This window comes from Myodes glareolus, chromosome 1 (assembly GCF_982192425.1).
Source record: "Myodes glareolus chromosome 1, mMyoGla1.1, whole genome shotgun sequence".
Lineage (NCBI taxonomy): Eukaryota > Metazoa > Chordata > Mammalia > Rodentia > Cricetidae > Myodes > Myodes glareolus.
Window position 1 is genome coordinate 17,204,044 of NC_142026.1, and position 19,582 is coordinate 17,223,625.

Sequence of the window (19,582 nt, forward strand, 5' to 3'; positions counted from 1 at the left end):
CCCGAAAAAATTTACACCTGTAAGGTCATGTGCTTTTGTTTTCCTGCCTGAGTAAGAATTTAACTTCTTCTCCAATTAATAAATGATCTCTGACTGGGCGGTGGTGGCGCACGCCTTTAATTCCAGCACTGGGGAGGCAACAGTCAACTGGACAGCTGCAGGAAATGATGTGCTCTGCTGTACAGAAATGAACAGGCTGGAGAGATGACTGCGCAGGTTAGGAGGCCTGCTGCTCTTGCAGGAGACCTAGCTTCAGCTCCCAGCATCCATGTGGCAGTTCACTATAGTCTGCAACTCTAATTCCCTGGAGAATTAATTTGGAGATCTGCCTGCTTCTGTTTCCCGAGTGCTGGGGTTAAAGGCATCTGTCTTAGCGTTTTTACTGCTATGAAGAAAACCATGACCAAAAGCAGCTTGGGGAAGACAGGGTTTATTTCACTCAACGTTTCATATAATCGCTCATATCAAAAGCAGTGAGGGCAGGAACTCAGTCAGGACTGTGGGCCCATATTTCAGACAAGATATTTGCAGCCAGGCTCACTGACCATGCTTAATTTCCAAGGCAGCTGTAATCCTAAAGGCCAGGATGTACGGCTCCTTTTCCTTTATTAAAATGTAGATCGCCTGAGGAGAGGTGTTAATTCCAACTCTGGTGACTTAAGTTGCAGGTGTTTCGGTAGTCCCCCCCCCACACCCCGGAAAGAGAATATTAATGAGTATCCACTTTGGTTTACATGGGGGATAAAAGGTGTTTTGTGGAATAAACACAAGTAGATCTTCAGGATGGATGAAGCCTGAGATGCCCTTCCGAGATGACTGTGTGAACTGTGTCTCGTTATTTCTCGCGCCTCCGTACTGGTCCAGGAGGGAAAAATACTTTCTATGTTGGGGCATACGGGCTCTGACACAGGACAAGAACCTGGAGACAGGAGCTGATGCAGAGGCCACGGACGGGTGCTGCCTACTGGTTTACTCCCACTGGCTTGCTCAGCCTGCTTTTTCATAGCCCCCAGGACTATTAGCTCAAGGGTGGCACTACCCATAAAAGACCTAGACCCTTCTCCTTCAATCACTAATTAAGAAAATGTCCTACGGGTTTGCCACACCCACTCTTCTGGAGGCCTCTTCTCAGTTAGGGCTCCTTCCACCCAGATGACTTTAGCTCGCGTCAGGTTGACATAAAACTAACCAGCACAACTTCTATGTTAACTGCAGCAGTATTCACCAAATCAAACCATGGACCCAGCCCAGATGGGTAAAGAAAATGTAGAACATATACACAATGAAGTTTTACTCAGATAGTCTAAAGATGGTTATAATTAGGTCAGTAAATGAGTGGAGCTAGACTTATGTTACATCAAGCCAAATGCTTCAGATACAGAAAAAACTTTATATAGTATCTCTCATTTGTTGAATTTAGAGCTAATGGGGACTAGGGAGATGGCTCAGTTAATAAAAGTCTTGTTGCATAGCCTAGTGATGGTGGTGGTGGTGGTGGTGGTGGTGCGTGCCTTTAATTCCAGCACTTGGGGGTAGAGGCGGGCAGGCAGATCTCTGTGAGTTCGAGGACAGCCTGGTCTAAAGAGTGAGTTCCAGGACAGCCAGGTCTACACTGTGAAATCCTGTCTCAAATAAATGAAACGAAAATAAATGCTTGTTGCACAACCATGGGGACTTTGAGTTTGATCCCTTTGCACTTAAGCAGAAGGCTGGGCATAGTAGTGTGTACCCTGGGGAGGCAGAGACAGGAAGATCCCCTGTGCTCGCTAGCCAGCTTGCCTAGCTTAATTGGTGAGCCCCAGGTCCCAGGAAGATGTCTTATCTCAAAAATCAAGGTGGATGGCGTTTGAAGAGAAAAGACACACCAAGTTGCTGTGGTGGTTTGAATTAGATTGCCCCCACAGGCTCACATGTTTGAATGTCTGGTCCCCAGTTGGTGGAACTGTTTGAGAAGGATTAAGAGGTATGGCCTTGGTGGGGGAAGTACGTCACTGAGGGTGAACTTTGATGTTTCAAAAGACTCCTATCCCAGTGTGCGCTGTGCCTCCTGTTTGTGGCCCTGGATACAATCTCTCACCTGCTGTTGTGGCTGCCTGTCACCCTGGCTTCATGCTACCATCCTGGACTCTAACTTCCTGGAGCTATAAGCCCAACTCAGCTCTTCTATAAGAGTTTATAAAACTTGGCTATGGCTGGGCGGTGATGTCACACATCTTTAATCCCAGCAGAGGCAGAGGCAGAGGCAGGTGGATTTCTGAGTTCAAGGCCAGCTTGGTCTGCAGAGTAAGTTCCAGGACAGTCAGGACTACATTGAGAAATCCTGTCTCGAAAAACAAAAAACAAAACAAACAACAACGACAAAAACTTGGTTATGATGTTTCATCATAGTAAAAGAACTAATACAATTCCCCTCTGACCTCTTCATACCCATCCATGAATGGGCATGTACACACATGAACACACATGCATACAAAGTGTGTGTATGCATGTGTGTGTGCGTGTGTGTGTGTGCGTGTGTGTGTAATACATAAAAGAAGGAACTATTTGGGAAAAGAGGGACAAAGCAGGAAACAGCAGGTAAGAGAGAGTGAGGGAAGTGAACTGGGCATGCTCAAGGATGTGCCCACTTCAACATGTAATGAGCCTTTCCTGTATAAAGATGCATAATTTACCCTAATAAAAAGCCCTTTTATTTTCTTGGAGAGAATACTGTCTTGAGGATCATCTCCAGTGTTTTCCTTACTTGCTTTAGGCAATGAATCTCTTTTATTGTCTAGTTGTACTTACCGCCTTGGCATTTCCTAAGGGTCAGCCCTCTGCAATGAGTTAAAAAGATAGACACTAGAGTAAATAAGAACTCCACACCTACCCACGTTAGCTGTCAATCCAATTGTTTGAAATAATCAATATTCTGTTTCCTTCTTCTGGGTGGCTACAAAAAAAAAAAAAGATCCTTCACAAGCTGTTGGGATCAACTTTACCATCCTTCTGACTTCTACAGTTGCTGATAAAACCGTCTCTGATCCTGTATTTACTTTTTATTTGCGTTGGGACAGGGTCTCATCTAGTGTGTGCTGGTCTCGAAGTAGCTGTGTAGCTGAGGATGCCAGGGATAAGTGTAGGACTTTATCATACCAGGCGAGTGTTCTTCCACTGAAGCATATCCCCAATCCCCATGTTTATTTTGCATTTGCATGACATGCTTTTCATTAAAAAAATGAAACGAGACTATTCATTTTATTTTATGTGGGTTTCTTTTGCCTGCACGTATGTATGTGTACTGTGTTCATGTCTGGACCCCTTGGAAGTTGGGAGAGGGCAGTTGGTCACTGGAACTGTAATTAAGGATGGCTGTGAACCACGTGGGTGATGGGAATCGAATCCGAGTTCTCTACAAAAGCAACAAGTGTGCTTAAATGCTGAGCCACAATTATAGCCTTGTGTCTTTAATTTTTTTTTTTTGAAAACTACACTTGTAGCCAGTTGTGGTAGCACACGCTTTTAATCCCACCCCTCGGAGATAGAGGCAGGTGACTCTCTGAGTTTGAAGTCAGCCTGGTCTACAGAGTGAGTTCCAGGACAGCTGGAGCTACACCGAGAAAATACACACAGTATTCAGGAAATACTCTTACTTCCTCTTTTAGCAAGTTTTCTGTCCCATTTTATTCTTTTCACTCCATTAAAATAATGCTGAAACAGGCCACATGGTGGACAGTCTTTTTTAAATAAAATTTTAAGAAGTCATTTACATTTATTATATGTGGGTGTTTTTTTCTGCAATGCACAACTTGGATGCCTGGTGCCAGCCAAAGGTTTTGGAAGGTTGTGAGCCACCCAGATCGTCTGAAGGAGCAACCATCTATCCAGCCCCTCCTCCTTTTAAAAATTTCATTATTATCATTACTATTAGTTTTGTTTTATTTGAGACAGAGTCTCACTATGTAGTTCTGTCTGATTTGGAACTCACTATGTAAACAAGGTTGGCCTGGAACTCACAGAAATCCACCTGCTTCTGCCCTCTTGAGTGCTGGGATTAAAAGGGTGTTCCACCACACTTGGTTTATAAAATATCTTTACTCCCAACACTCTGGAGGTTGGGGCAGGAGAGTGGAAAATGAACCCAGTCTGGCCTGCACGATAAGACTGTGTCTTAAAAAACAAAAACCAAAACAAACAAACAAACAAAACAAAACAAAACAAAAACAAAAAACGAGGAAATGAAAATAAAATCAAATCCCTAAATCTTTTCTCAACCTGAAGGTTGGAAAATCCTGCCTTAGCAGAGTCCAGGTAAGAAGGTGTGTATGATGGTAGTGGCGATAGGGGCACTGTGTTTTTAAAACACCACTAATAACCGCAATTTTCTGTTTTCCTCCTCCCGGGCTCACATGACCTTGGCAGCTGGCCCGCCTTAGCTCGCTCAGCTCCACACACAGCCTCAGCCTCCGGGGAATGGCAGTGCGTTACAGGGCCATCTGGACAAGTGAGGGGCATCAGAGATGGTCCTTTGCGGGCCAAGCAAAGGCAGGTCTTGCTGGATGGGGCCTGAGGGTTTTGGAAGTTGATCTCTGTGCTCCAGCTCACAGTTAATAGTCAATCAAGTTCCTAGGAATCCGTGGAGGAGGAAGCTGCTAATGCCAGAGAGCTCCGGGCTTCTCGCTGGGTAACACTGTCAACTTCTGGCACTTGTGCGTTCGATAGTTCCTGATTGGAAACGGTCATGAAAAGAACTGACTGACCTTCTATCGACCGGCTCCCGGGTCACCTCTGCCTTTAAAGCCGCCGGTCCCAAGAGCCTGGGGTTCTGCATCTGGTTGGGGTACCCAGTCTCTGGATCCAAACTCTTGACTTCACAGGCACGACCCATGGCTGCGTTGAGCTGCACAAGACTGAGGTGGGCGCTCCTGGGCACGCGTGTGGTGGGCCGTGGCCTCTGTCCACAGGGGGCCAGAGCCAAGGCTGCAATCCCCGCAGCTCTCAGGGCAGAGACTGTGGAGGGTCCTGGAGGAGGTCAGGACCCGCGGCGGCTGCGCAGTCTGGAGGAGCTTCCCGGACCCGGACCGCTACGCTTTTTTTTCCAGCTATTCTTCAGAGGCTATATCCTGCATTTGCACGAACTCCAGGTAACCTGGCAGGCAGAGCCACCTGGGGCTGGGCACCGGGATAGAGAAGCTGGATGTGGGAGAGAAGTGGGAACTTAGGTCGCCAGAGTCTGAGGTTCCTGCACTGTAAGGATGTGCAAGGTGCAGACAGAACCTTTTGAGCTAAAACAGGCAATGAGTGTCACTAGCGGTGTGACAGACACAAGTTGGGAGAGGAAGGGGTTGTGTTGGGCGAGAATGGCTCTAAATCGCTAAAAATTCAAGGCCTGCCAGTCTACAATAATCCAGGGGAGAGGGGAGGGAAGGAGGCCGGGGGTGGGGTGGGATGGGGGGTGGGAGATGAGAATAAACCATTTCCTGCACACCCCTAAACCAAGAAACAAAAGGGCTGCAAAGTTCTCGATTGATTTCAGCTGCTAGAAATTGAGACGTCTGGGGAATGCCTCTGGGCTGGGGACTGAAGCTTTCTCAGAGGGATTTGCACAAGAAGTAATTCCAGCTGGCTTTACAGAAGACCGAGGGAGCAACACCTTGAATAAATGGAGCTTTATTCGTTTTTGTTTTGTTAAGTTAGTGTTTCCTTATATAACCTAGGTTGGCTATAACTCTTCTGCCTCAGCCTCCGGAGAGCTGGAATTATGTATGTGCACCCTCATGCCTGTCTTGGTTAAGGTTTCTACTGCTGCAATGAAACCATGATCAAAACACAAGCTGGGGAGGGAAGGGTTTATTTGGCTCACACTTCCACGTTGTTGTTCATCACCAAGGAAAGTCAGAACAGGAACTCAACCAGGGCAGGATCCCAGAAGCAGGAGCTGATACCAAGGCCATGAATATGCTGCTTACTGCCTCGCTCTTCCTGGCTTGCTCAACCTGCTTTCTTGGGAATGGCCCCACCTACCATGGGTTGGGTCCTCCCTTCCTGCTAATTGAGAAAATGCCTTACAGCTGGGTCTCATGGAGGCATTTCTTCAACTGAGGCTCCTTGCTCTCTGATGACTGACTCTAGCTCGTGTCAAGTTGACACACAAGACCAGCCAGGACAAATCTCACACACACACACACACACACACACACACACACACACACACACACACATATACACACATATATTATATATATATACATACATACATATAAAGATTTACTTTAAGATTTATTTTTATTACTGTGTATGTGTTTTGAGTGTATCTGTCTGTCGGCAGAAGAGGATCCCTTGGAATTGGGGTTACAGGTAGCTAGTTTATAATTACTGGGATTGAGTCTCAGGTCCTGTGGAAGAGCAGCAACGGAACTGACCTGCTGTGCCTTCCCTCTCGCCCCATGAATGGTCTTTTAAAAGAGTCCAGAGGGCTGCAGTTTTTATTTGTTTGTTTTGTTTTCAAGACAGGATTTCTCTATAGCTTTGGAGCCTGTCCTGGAACTCACTTGGTAGACCAGGCTGGCCTTGAACTCACAGAGACCCAACTGTCTCTGTTTCCTGAGTGCTGGGATTAAAGGTATGTGCCACCACCACCCGGCTGAGGGCTGCAGTTTTAGGAAAACTCTATAAACAGTGATCGTATGAATCTGAGCTGTCCCATGAGAAATATATCAATCTTTGCTGCATGTGCTTGTGGCTGGTGTGACAACAGGAGTGTTGTACAGCCGTAAAACCCAGTGACAGCACTACCGAGGAAGGCTGTGTTTCTACAACTTGCTTTGTGTCTGTTAGAATTGGCTCCTCTTCAAACTGTCTCTGCTGAGATGGAAAACTCCAATAGTTGTGTGTCCTTTGGGTGCGCTCCCGAGTCTTCATCTGTTTTGTTGAACTCTAACACAATGCTGAAGAATGAGCAAGTTGTAAAGAAAAAAGTGTATTTTGTTCACAACTTTGGAAACTGAAAGTCCAAATATGTGGCTTTGTTTAGCTAGCCTCTGATGAAGTCTTGTTACTGTATGTATCATGGTGAGTGACATCACATGACTGGCGCTTGCTTGTGATGTACACGAGAGAGGTCATACAGTAAGAAAGGAGGCGAGAGTCTGGGAAGGGACCAGCCTTGCTTTTCTTTTTCTTTTTTTTTTCCTCTGACACCTTCCTTTTATTTCCTTTGTTAAATTGTTTTTATGAGCTATATATTTTTCTCCACTCCCCTCTCTTCTTCCCCTTCCCCTTCTACCCTCTCCCATGACCCCCATGTTCCCAGTTTACTCAGGAGATCTTGTCTTTTTCTCCTTCCTATGTAGATCCATGTCTGTCTCAGGGTCCTCTTTGTTGTCTAGGTTTTCTGGGGTTGTGAATTGTAGGCTGGTTTTTCTTTGCTTTATGTCTAAAAGCCACTTATGAGTGACTACGTATAACGTTTGTCTTTCTGGGTCTGGGTTACCTCACTCAATATGGTGTTTTCTAGATTCATCCATTTGCCCACAAATTTCAAGATGTCATTATTTTTTTTTCTGCTGTACACCATTATGTAAATGTACCACATTTTCTTTATCCATTCTTTGGTCGAGGGGCATTTAGGTTGTTTCCAGGTTCTAGCTATGACAAACAATGCTGCTATGAACATAGTTGAGCACATGCCCTTGTGGTATGATTGAGCATCCTTTGGATATATACCCAAAAGTGGTATTACTGGGTCTTGAGGTAGATTGTTTTCCAGTTTCTGAGAAATCACCATACTGATTTTCAAAGCCAGCCTTGCTTTTTTATAACAACCTGTTTTTGTAGGAATGAATTCACCCTCGGGAGTCTAGGGTAGTTATAACCCAAACTCCTTCCTTTAGGCCTCACCTCTTAGAGGTCCCAGAGCCTTTCGGTGCTGTCACCTTGGGGATCATGCCTTCAACACACACACATCTTTGAGGAAGACCATATTCAAACCATAGCATTCCATACCACACTACCCCCAATTTCAATGATCACAAGGCAAAATGCATTGATTTGTGCCAGTAGTCCCAAAAGTCTTGTTTGAGCACCAAGTCAAAAGTTTAGAGTCTGGCCGGGCAGTGGTGGCACACGCCTTTAATCCCAGCACTTGGGAGGCAGAGGCAGGAGGATCTCTGTGAGTTCAAGACCAGCCTAGCCTACAAGAGCTAGTTCCAGGACAGGCTCCAAAGCTACAGAGAAATCCTGTCTTGAAAAACAACAACAACAAAAAAATTTTAGGGTTCGATCTGCTACTCAAGACAAACCCCTTTCTGCTTTTCCCCAGTAAAGGTACAAAGTGACCTGTATCCAAGACAATGGAGAGAGTGAGAGAAGGGGAAACAATGGCCAGAGAGAAGTCATGGAGTCCTGTAAAACTGAAACTCATCAGTGTAGATGTGCCCTAAAGCCCCAAACCCTGCATGCTCTGCGTGTTGGGTCGGGATGCCCCTCTGGTCTCCAGCAGCCTTGCTTGCCGTGCTTCCCACAAGATGGTACCTCACCCTACCTTTCTGCAGTCCTAGGTATGGCTCTCCTTGGCCTTTGAAGGAGGACTCTGTGGTGGCTATGCCCCTCTGGCAAACTCCCGTCTGCCTTCCTAGGCTTGGTTTCTGTTTTATTGCTTTAAGTTACAAGTTTTTTTTTAAAAAAATTTATTTGTTTGTTCATTTATTTATGTGTGTGTACACATGTCTCCATTAGCCTGACATGACACATGTCTGAGGGACAATTTATGACTCTGTCCTACTATGTGAGTTCCGAGGATCGAACTCAGGTCATCAGGCTTTGCAGCAAGGGCTCTAACCCGCTGGACCAGGTCTCAGAAGGCTCCTTTTTCCTCCTCGCACCTCCTCCTTTCTCCTCCTCTCCCTCCTCCTTTCCATCCTCCTCTCCCTCCTCCTTTCCATCCTCCTCTCCCTCCTCCTTTCCATCCTCCTCGCCCTCCTCCTTTTCATCCTCCTCGCCCTCCTCCTTTCCATCCTCCTCTCCCTCCTCCTTTCCATCTTCCTCTCCCTCCTCCTTTCCATCCTCCTCGCCCTCCTCCTTTCCATCCTCCTCTCCCTCCTCCTTTCCATCCTCCTCTCCCTCCTCCTTTCCATCCTCCTCTCCCTCCTCCTTTCCATCCTCCTCTCCCTCCTCCTTTCCATCCTCCTCTCCTTCCTCCTTTCCATCCTTCTCGCCCTCCTCCTTTCCCTCCTTCTCCTTCCTCCTTTTGTCTTTAATCTCTCTGAACCACTGTGGTCCCATAGCTACTGTGTTCTGTGTGAATCGAACACAAGGCCCCTTACACTCTGCTGGGATTTTGGTTTGCCCTCTGGTGCACCAGGGGCACCAGCTATCCACGAGCCCATTAGCAGTGACTGGGTGGCTGCCCTGGGAAAGGACGAGCTGAGGTCTAGGGGGGTGGCCGTGCAAAGCAGCCTCCAGGGCCACCCTGCCGCATTCTACCCCAGACCTCTGGATCTGAAGTGAGTGGGACAGCCTGAATAATTTGTGGGGTGCCTCGGGCCTCTCTCTCTGGGTGCCTTGGCACCTAGCACCTCTGCTCTTGAGTGCTAATCTCAGCAAGCAATACTTCAGCTGCCCCTTGCCACATCTCCTTTCACTCTTTGCGTTTAGCTTCCGTTTCCACATTTTCACTGTACCCCCCCCCCCAACCAGAAGAACTGGGAAAAAAAACCTGGACCTTCTGCAGCCCTGACAAACAGTCCCCCCCACACACACATTGTTTGAGCTGTATGAGCTCTTAAAAAAAAAAAAAAAAGGAAAAGCAAAAAAACCAACTAAAACCAAAAAGGTATCTTTTCTCATTTTTCATGCCAAATCCATTTCCCACTCCTTCCCCTCCTCCTGCTCCCTCCACCTCCCCCACTCCCATCCCACCTGCAAACAGTCTTAATGATAAATTCTATCATTAGGTCATTGCCACTGCTCCTGGATCTTATTGCGTGGGGTTTACCCAAATAATTCCTTCTGTATATTGCTTAGAAATTTCTTTCAAATACCCCAGGTTATCACCTTAAATTTGGCCTTCTCCAAACCCTGGGGCGTGAATGCCATCCAGCTAGATTCTTTGCTGCTTTATGCAGCTTCCTCTCCCTTTGCCCCTGTGACCTTGTCCGCATATCCTTTACTGTGTGCATTCTTTAAAAAATTCTGCTCATGACTGCTTAGCTAGTCTCTAAGAAGACATAGCTCCTTATCTCCCGAACTAACACCACAGCTGCCTAGGATGCTCCATTTACAGTCGTACAGACATTTTCTAGCCTGGTCCTCTAAACTCTTTCAGCCTCTGAGCCTTACCCAGCTCTAAAACCATCACAGCAACACTGCTCCACCTTGGTCGACGCTTCTGTCTGCATCTGTTTTGTGCTAAAGCTTCTGAGGCCAGTGTCTCTAGCCAGCTTGTCCTAGGATGCTCTGTCTCCACCCGATACCTGCTTGGCATTTTTGTGAGATCTGGGTGAGGGGCAAGCCCTGGCCCTCACACTTATACAGAAAGTGCTTTATGCCGGGCTTTGGTGGCACACGCCTTTAATCCCAGCACTCGAGAGGTAGAGGCAGGTGGATCTCTGGGAGTTCAAGGCCAGCCTGGTCTACAAGAGATAGTTCAGGACAGGCTCCAAAGCCACCGAGAAACCCTGTCTTTGAAAAACCAAAAAAAAAAAAAAAAAAAAAAAAAAAGGCACAGCCAACAGCTCAGCCTCTACATAACTTTTTAACACAGTGACATTGGGGCCCAGGCTTCCAGCTCATTAGCCTTTGGCGAATAAAACCTGTCTATACCAAGATTCATAAAAGTAACCATTTTGTTTTCCTTTAAGTGTCTTGGTTCTACTGTGTGGCGGAAGTTGGTTGAAAGCCTAGGTGTAACTTAATTGCTCTTTCCTGGGCAGGCACAGGCTGCTTTACCCTGGGAAGCCTCATCCCTAAAGCCAGACTTGGGGTCTCTCTTGCCCAAACCAGGAGGTTGTCACACAAAGGAGAAGCTGGCTGGGCGTTAGGGGCGGCCGGTTGAGCACAGTTCTTGCTGCAGTCTTGGATGTCAGAAAACAAGGGACCTCAGAGAAACAGGGCAAGCAATGGCATGTAGCAGCCACCCGAGTAGCTGAGGATAGCAGTGTGCTCAAAGCCCTGGGTTCTGCCAAAAAGAAAGAAAGAAAAAACACCCGGGGCTGGGAAGATGGCTTAGTGGGTAAGAGGACTGGCTGAACAGGCATGAAGATCTGAATTCTAAGCTCAAACACTCGTGTGTGTGTGTGTGTGTGTGTGTGTGTGTGTGTGTGTGTGTGTGTGTGTGAGAGAGAGAGAGAGAGAGAGAGAGAGAGGAAGAAGAAGCTGAGCATTTAATTTAATTTAAGTTACTCCAGAACTGGGTTGGGAAGAGATAGGTGGATCCAAGGAGCTCACTAGCCAGTAAGCCTAGCTGGAATGGGGGAACATCAGACTTGGTGAGAAAGCCTGCTTCAGGGAAATAAAGTGGAGAGTCTAGAGCAGGGAACCCTGTGGCTTCCTCTAGCTCCCGCCCACATGCCTGTACCACATATGGTATACATAAAATAAAATAAAAACTGGAAGCCTCTTTGTCTTTGTACCACCAAACTACAGCCTTAGGCCTGCAATTTTTTTCTTTCTAATAAAAAAATAATACCAAGCATCTTGGAAAAAATGCAAGTGAACATATGTTAAATTTGCATTAAAATTTCCTTCAAAAAATGTTTATTTTAGGCCAGGCGCATATCTTTAATCCCAGCACTGGGGAAGCAGCAGAGGCAGGCAGATTTCTGATTTCTGTGAGTTCAAGGTCAGCCTGGTCTACAAGAGCTAGTTCTAGGACAGGCTCCAAAGCTATGGAGAAACCCTGTCTTGAACAACAACAACAAGTTTATTTAATGTGTATGTATCAGTGCCTCTGAGTTTATGTACACTACAATGTGGGTGCTGGGCCTTGAACCCCAGTCTTCTGCTCATGGAATAAGTGCTCTTAACTACTGATTTATATCTCCAGCCCCAAATATGCAATCAGTTTCTATTAAAATATTTTGAGGATTTATTTTTATTTTATTTATATAAAATAAAATGTATGAATATATGTCTGGGCATCATGTGTCCAGGGGGTCAGAAGCTGTCAGTGGATCCTCTGGGACTGGCGTTCCAGATTGTTGTGGGTGCTGGGAATAGAACCCAGGTCCTCTGGAAGAGCAGTCAGAGCTCTTAACTGCTGAGCTACCGCTCCAGCCCCTCTATTAAATTTTTACCTTCTAAAAATACTGATCCTGGGCATGACAAGATGTCATCTAGTCTGTATCTCTTGTTTGAGGTACTCCCCGTGGCCCTCCTCGTGTCATTTTGTGAACTGTTTACGTGGCTGAAAGACAGGGTTGTAAAATGAAGGGCTGGCCTGTGTCTATCTACCTCCATTCCCTAAGTTCTGAGCGCTGGGGTCTGATGTCCCCAGGTTCAGCCTCTGCCTCGGGTGGGTCATCCACTCCTTGTCCTCACTTTTGCTCTAGAATGCTGGGACTTCCCAACAATGCTGTCTGTGTTGTTCTGCCAAGCTTTCTATCAGGCTCCAGGCTGGGCAGCTGTGGGAGTTGAGGGCGGGGCTAAGCCGCGCTCACAGCTTCCTCCTGAGTGCGCCGACCTGCAAAGCCTTGAGTCACGCTCTGGTCCTGTTCTGCTCCTGTTCGTATCTCATTGTTTCTCTGGACTGCAAAATCAGGGGAATTTCTTGTCAGGACGTCTGGCCCGAGTCTCTGGAGTCTATGACAACTCTGTCTTCTGGCTTAAGAATGGACGTTCTTTAGACAGCAAAGCATTCACAGCACACTTGCACAAAAATGTCTTTTTGTAGGCCTTGTGGCACAACTCTGTGATCGGTCTCCTGCCTAGCATGCAGTAGTGATGATAAAGAAATAAATATCATGTGAATTATAGAAACATGTGAAATGTCCATCCACTGGATAATAAATCATACGTAGCCATACAGTGCAACTATGTAACAGTTGTAGTGAATACAAATGCTGTTGTTTTCGGTCCTGTTTTGTTTTCCAGGCAGGGTATTGGTAGTCCAGTTAGCCTGGCCTCAGATCCACTATGTAACCAAGGCTGGCCTTGAACTCAAAATCCCCCTGCCTTACTCTGGCTGAAGTACTGGGATTACCAACGTGCATCACCATGCTCACCTCCAGCGCTCTCTTTCTGAGACTGGGTCTCATGGTGTTGCCCAGGCTGATCCTTAACTCCCGAGCTCAGGCGATCCCTGCCTCAGCCTCCGTGCTGGGATTATAGTGGCGCTTGGTCTGCATGTTCCCTGGTTTAGTTTCCACCATGAATATCTTCATAAGTAAACTGCACACCTTGCCTCTTATCCCGTGTCCGGGTAGCGCCACCGGCTTGGTTTGATGTGGTGGGAGGTTCATCCAAACCCAGATCCAGAACAAGGGCAGGCTGGAATGCTGTTAATTAGTTAGCACCTCCAGCTACTTGGAGATGTGGATTCTGCGTCTGTGAGGGGTTGGGGTTAAGTCCTGGTGGCATTCTGACAGCAATGAGACAGGCTGTCCCATCTGCACTCCCAAGCCTGTGACCCAGAGTGAGCCATCTTTCTGACATTTGCCAACCAGATTAGGCAAAAGAGCAGTCTGTGCCTGTTTACTCTTGTTTATCGAGCTGGTGACTGTCAGCTCTTAAGGCCTGGCTAGTTGACATGGCAAAACAGGCGTTGGCCTTGGTGAGCATACTTTGGTTGTTAGGGCTGTTGGCTGGTGTGAGCAGTGTTTGTGCTTTGCTGAGCTTCTTAAGGGACCCATCACTAAACCAAACAGGACCCTAGCTAGGAAATGTTAAAATGCAGCTGTACTTTTTTAAATTTTTTAAATATTCTTTTGGAGTTGAGTGATCTTTTCCTATCTCCTTCCTTTCTTTTCCCCTCCCTCCGTCCTTCGTGCAGTGCTGGGGGATCAAGCCCCAGAGCCTCATGCATGCTCACTCCACGCTCTCCAGCCCAGAAACGATTCACTAGGCTAACCACATACCATGTCGGTTAGTCATTTAACATGCCCCGCCCCCCCCTTTTTTTTTTAGTAGACTCATTGGCTCATGCAGTTGTCACCCTTGACAGAAACAATGTTCTTCAGCAGGCACCGTTCGTTTCTTCACTGGGGATCAGATCAGTGCCTTCTAGGCACCGCACTTATAATTTAACACAGCCTCTAGGATCTTCGGCTTTCCGCTCTGAATATATAGGCTACCTGCCATCATCTCTGGGATCCACTGCACCAACAAGTGACAAGGATAGACATGCTAAGTTCTTCTGTGTAAGTCAGCCAAGCCCTGTCTGATTCAGTCAGTAAAACCACAAAGAGATACTTTTAAGTTTAGATAGTTTGTTGTAGTGTAAAAAAAAAAAAAAAACAAGAGTAAGTCCAAGATGCTGTCCCCCTACATCCTTGCCCCGCCCACTCAACCCCCCAAACACAGGCAATCACAGCTCAGTGTGAGTTGCAGGGTCCCCTCCAGTCTGAGAAGTCCCTTCCTTTCAGGACATTCTATTCTGCACCTGCTTGCTTCCTTTCTTTCCTCTTTCTCCTCCCCCCCCCCATTGTCATCATCTGCTGGGGACATAAAACATTTCTCGTGCCAGAGCGGAGGTGTGGGAATAAAGGAGGCACATTCTCCTCCAACAGGTTTGGGAGGGAGTTTTAGAGATAATTTACATCCTGAAAAAAACCACCCGCGCTTGTTGTTTAAACAGCTTTTATGTTAAGGTAAACCAAGAGGGGGGAGGTAACTCAAACTTTTTTAACATAACAAAAAAATAACTTAAGTCACGTTTTGTCCGTGCCCACGTTGTCACATAGATTAAAAAACACCTCTCTTCCAGGCGGCCTCCTAATTTACAATAAAAGGAGCAAAGTGACATTAGCATATCCTGACCACTTGTTTAGGATGGCATCAGGTTGTTTTTAACAATCAAAAGCCAGGCAACCACCTTCTTTTTGTGTGGCAGGTACAGATTGCACCTTGTAGGTAACTCAAAATTCTTTAACCGCCTGACCATGTAAAAATATACACCTGTAGGGCTGGAGAGATGGCTCAGCGGTTAAGAGCATTGCCTGCTCTTTCAAAGGTCCTGAGTTCAATTCCCAGCAACCACATGGTGGCTCACAACCATCTGTAATGAGGTCTGGTGCCCTCTTCTGGCATTCAGGCATACACACAGAAAGAATACTGCATATGTAATAAATAAATTTTTTTTTTAAAAAAATATGGGCCTGTATAATTCGGCCTCTACAACCATCCTTTTGTTTTCAGAGGCAGGGCTTCCCTGTGTAGTCCAACCTGTCCTGGAACTCACTCTGTAGACCAGGCTGGCCTTGAACTCACAGAGATCCGCCTACTTCTGCTTCCCTGTGCCTGGCTTTGAACCTGCCTTCTAAGAGGAATAGGGCAAGAAGTCTCAGGACACTTCAGAACCTAGTGAAATAGGACCAATCAAAAAGTTGCCTGAGGTAGCTCCAGCCAGGCTTCTGATTCTGTCCTCTTCCTGAAGGGTCACAGAGTTCATTAAAAATTCATAACCTGAGGTTCAAGGTGTTGTTAGCATAGATATTTACAAAGCTGGCAGGTTGGAGGTCATTCCCTTATAATCTGCCCATGGCCTTTTAACCAGAGCGGCTAAAAAAAAGTCCTGAAACAGGTCACTCTTCTCAGAAGACTTGGTTAATTTTACTAATAAGGGTTTTGCCAAATCTGCTCTGTTTGTTTTAGGCAACATCTGACTATGATCATGATCATACACGACCATGATCCTGTGAAGGTTGGTCAAGCCTGTTTAGAAGATATATTTGAGCACTTTTCTTCTAGAATAAACTACAGTTGTTGCCAATCCCATGTAACTGTTCAACTGGCCCTAACTGGCTGCCAACTTTCAAAGAAGCTTTGACAAGTCGTGTATGGTGATGACTACCTTTAATCCCAGCACTTGGGAGTTAGAGGCAGGCAGATGTCTGTGTGTTTGACACCAGCCTGGAATACATAGAGAATTCCAGGACAGCCAGGACTACATAGAGAGACCCTGTCTCAAAAACAAGCTGTGAAGAAAAAAAAACAGCTAAAGAGGTCAACAGGAGAAAAATCGAATCAGAAAATCGATCGTGTCCTGTTGTCTTTCATGTAGGCAAAGCCTTTCTGAAGTCTGACTGTTGGGACATTCCTATGAGTTCTAGAATACAGATTTCTCATTGGCCATTTGTCAAGTAAGAAATTGGTGGTTATGTGGTAGTTTGAATGTAATTGGCCCCCATAAATTCATAGGGAGTGGCACTATTAGGAGGTGTGGCTTTGCTGGAGTAGGTATAGCCTTGTTGGAGAAAGTGTGTCACTGTAAGGGTGAGCTTTGAGGTCTCAGATATGCTCAAGATACTGCCCAGTGAGACAGTCTACTTCCTGTTGTCTTCTGATCAAGATGCAGCCAGCACCATGTCTGCCTGCATGCAGCTATGCTCCCTACCATGATGATAATGAACTGAACCTCTAAACTGTAAGCTGCCACCTCAATTAAATGTTTTCCTTTATAAGGGTTGCTATGCCCATGGTGTCTCTTCACAGCTATTGAAACTCTAACTAAGACATGACAGAAACCCAGATTAGATGCAGTATGTACAGGCACTGAAAGAGAGATCATAGTCTCTTCTATGACCCCTCCCTGATCTACCAGGTCTGACTCCCAGCAGCCTCTAAAACAGGGGTGTTGCTCTTCTCCCACTGTTCAGTATTTGGTCTCCTCAGTAGTTATATATTCTTCTTTTATCTCTCCACATCTACATGTGTCCTGTGTTTGTCTCAAAATGGCTCAGTGACTTCTTCCCTACATCCCTTCTACCATCTTAACCCATTGCCCACTCTCTGCCGTATGGACCGCATGAGGACCATTTTAGGGTTTGCCACTTCCCTGGACATCATGGTCATCTTCTGTGGTTGGTCCTAATCAGCAAGCAGAGCTAGCCGTTCACACTTGTCTTTACTATTTACAGATTCTCATAGTTTTGGTTCCCAAAGTGTAGGCATGGCGTGGAAAGGAGTTGAGCATCTATCACAGATTGTTGCTGTGCCTCCTTGCCTTGGGCACTGCAGTCTCTTGTCTCTGTGGCCTAGGATAGAACCAAGCATGGATTCCTGCACCCTGAACAATGGTGTCCGGCTCTGATCGACTTACTCGTTCTGCTCGTGTTGACCCCAAGCCGACTTTTGCCTTAGGTATCTGTTTATATCACAAATAGGAAGCTTGAGCCTTGGGTAACTGTGACAGTTGCAGTGTGCATCCCAGAAGGGGCTGAGACTTTCTCATGATGTCATCATGCTGCTAGTCACCGCCTACGCTTCCAGGAATCAGATTCGATAAGATTTGATAAGGTCCATTGTTGTAGGTTTTCCCTAGGGCTGTCACCATAGATTCACCCACTAAACACAGTGTATATTTTTGGGGGTGGGGTGGGGGGGAGGATTCAAGACAGGGTTTCTCTGTGTAGCCCTGACTATCTTAGAACTTACTCTGTAGACCCAGCTGTCCTCAAACTCAGAGCTCTGCTTACCTCTGCCTCCTGAGTACACCACCGTCTACTATACAGTGTACATTTGCCCCCTCCTGCCTTCTCTCTCTGGCTTGCTGTGTAGCCCAAGTTGGCCTCCAGCTCCTGGTTTTCCTGCCTCAGCCACCTGAGTGCTGGGATTACAGATGTGAGCCACAACATTGGGTGAGTAATTCTTTCTCAGATGGAGCATTGGGGTGATGATGTCAGGCAGGTCCACAGCTGAAGTGGGCCATTGCCCATTGACTAGGCCATTTGACAGTGACTCTACAGTGTATCTTCTAGCTTTCTAATCAAGATGTCAGCTTCCCTTCCCCTGGCATCTTTTTGTTTTGGTTTGTTTTGTTGTTGTTGTTGTTGTTGTTGTTGGCTTTGGTTTCTCAAGACAGAATATCTCTGTATAGTCCTGGCTATTCTGAAACTCACTCTGTAGACCAGGCTGGCCTTGAACTCAGAGATCCACCTGCCTCTTCCTCCCAAGTTCTGGGTTTAAAGGCTTGTACCACCACCACCTGGCTAGCCGGAGCTACTTAATAAGACTGGTTAACAAACAAATGAACAGACAAAGAAAACACTGCCATGGAGCCAGCGTTCCAGCCGAGAGTGGGAAGGAGTTTATAATTGAGGACCTATTGACAGTGGATAGCATCTAGGGGAGAGAATCGGTTTTCTTTAAGAGTGTGACCTCTGGTAAGTCTATAATACATCAGAAGTATAAGGGCAACACAAACTGGACTTGAAGAGCTAGTTTTTATTTATTTTTATTTTATTATGTGTATGGGTATTTGGCCTGTGTGTATGAATGTACACTACATGCATGCAGCACCCTCAGAGGCTAGAAGAGGGTGTCTGATCCATTGGAACGTGAGTTACAGACAGTGGTGAACCATTTTGTGGAATGGTTCTATTCTGGGAATAGAACCTGGGTCCTCTGGAGGAGCAGCTGGTGCTTTTAACTGCTGAGCCGTCTCTCCAGCCCCTTCATTGGAGAGAAGAACATATGCAGTTGGGTAGTGAGAGATAAGGGGTTGATCTGGGAAGAGTTCCAGGGAGGAGTGGGGGATGAATACTATCAAAATATGTTGTATAACACTTTTTTTTCCAAAGATTTACTTCTTTTTATTTTATGTATTTGAGTGTTTTGCCTACATGTATGTTTACGTACCATGTGTGTACCTGGTGCCCACAAAGATCAGAAGAAGGTGTGAGATCCCCCAGACTGGAGTTACAAATGATTGTGAGACACCATGTAGGTCCTAGGGATTGAAATTAGGTCCCCTCCGGAAAAATGACCAGTTCTCTTAACCACAGAGCCATTTCTCCAGCTCTCAAAACATCTTAAATAATTAATAAAAATATTTTCAAGCCTCTGGAGGCTAGCATGTGGCTCAGCTGGTAGAGTGCTTGCTGGCCATTCATGAGGCCCTACTGGGTTCAATACCCACCACTGCATAAAACCAGCCTAAACCTTAGCCCCAGAACTTGGGAGATGTAGGCTATGTAGCATATTCCAGATCAGCCAGGGCTCTCCAGTGAGATTCTGTCTAAAGAAAAAACAAAAAAAAAAAAAACAGAAATGAAGCTTGTACCTGGCTTACCAGGCCCTGTGTGGCCTAGGCTGCGTGGCATCCCCATAAACAATCATTTTCTTTTTCTAGAGAATTTGAAAAAATCAACAATTGTCTCCTCTTTCCTCCCCACCCCTCTCCTCTCTATCCTTCCCCATCCCTTCCCATCCTTCCTCCTTCTCTTCTTCTTCTTCTTCTCCTTCTCCTTCTCCTTCTCCTTCTCCTTCTCCTTCTCCCTCTCCCTCTCCCTCTCCCTCTCCCTCTCCCTCTCCCTCTCCCTCTCCCTCTCCCTCTCCCTCTCCCTCTCCTTCTCCTTCTCCTTCTCCTTCTTCTTCTTCTTCTTCTTCTTCTTCTTCTTCTTCTTCTTCTCTCTCTCTCTCTTTCTTTCTCTCTTGGCTAAAAGAGTAT

At 46.3% G+C, this 19,582-nt stretch overlaps 1 protein-coding gene across 2 annotated transcripts in view; it reads left to right on the top strand.

Annotated features, from left to right (window-relative positions):
* The first annotated feature begins 4,420 nt into the window (after positions 1 to 4,420).
* The window catches only part of Cyp27a1 (cytochrome P450 family 27 subfamily A member 1), a 29,412-nt gene continuing 14,250 nt past the window's right edge, over positions 4,421 to 19,582 (top strand). Inside the window, exon 1 of one of the 2 annotated variants that reach the window (XM_085698151.2) lies at positions 4,421 to 5,123. In XM_085698151.2, coding sequence (XP_085554277.2) covers positions 4,866 to 5,123 — 258 coding nt within the window. In that variant the 5' untranslated portion in view covers positions 4,421 to 4,865. The remainder of the gene's footprint in view (positions 5,124 to 19,582) is intronic. The other variant, XM_048458936.3, reaches the window with a different exon arrangement.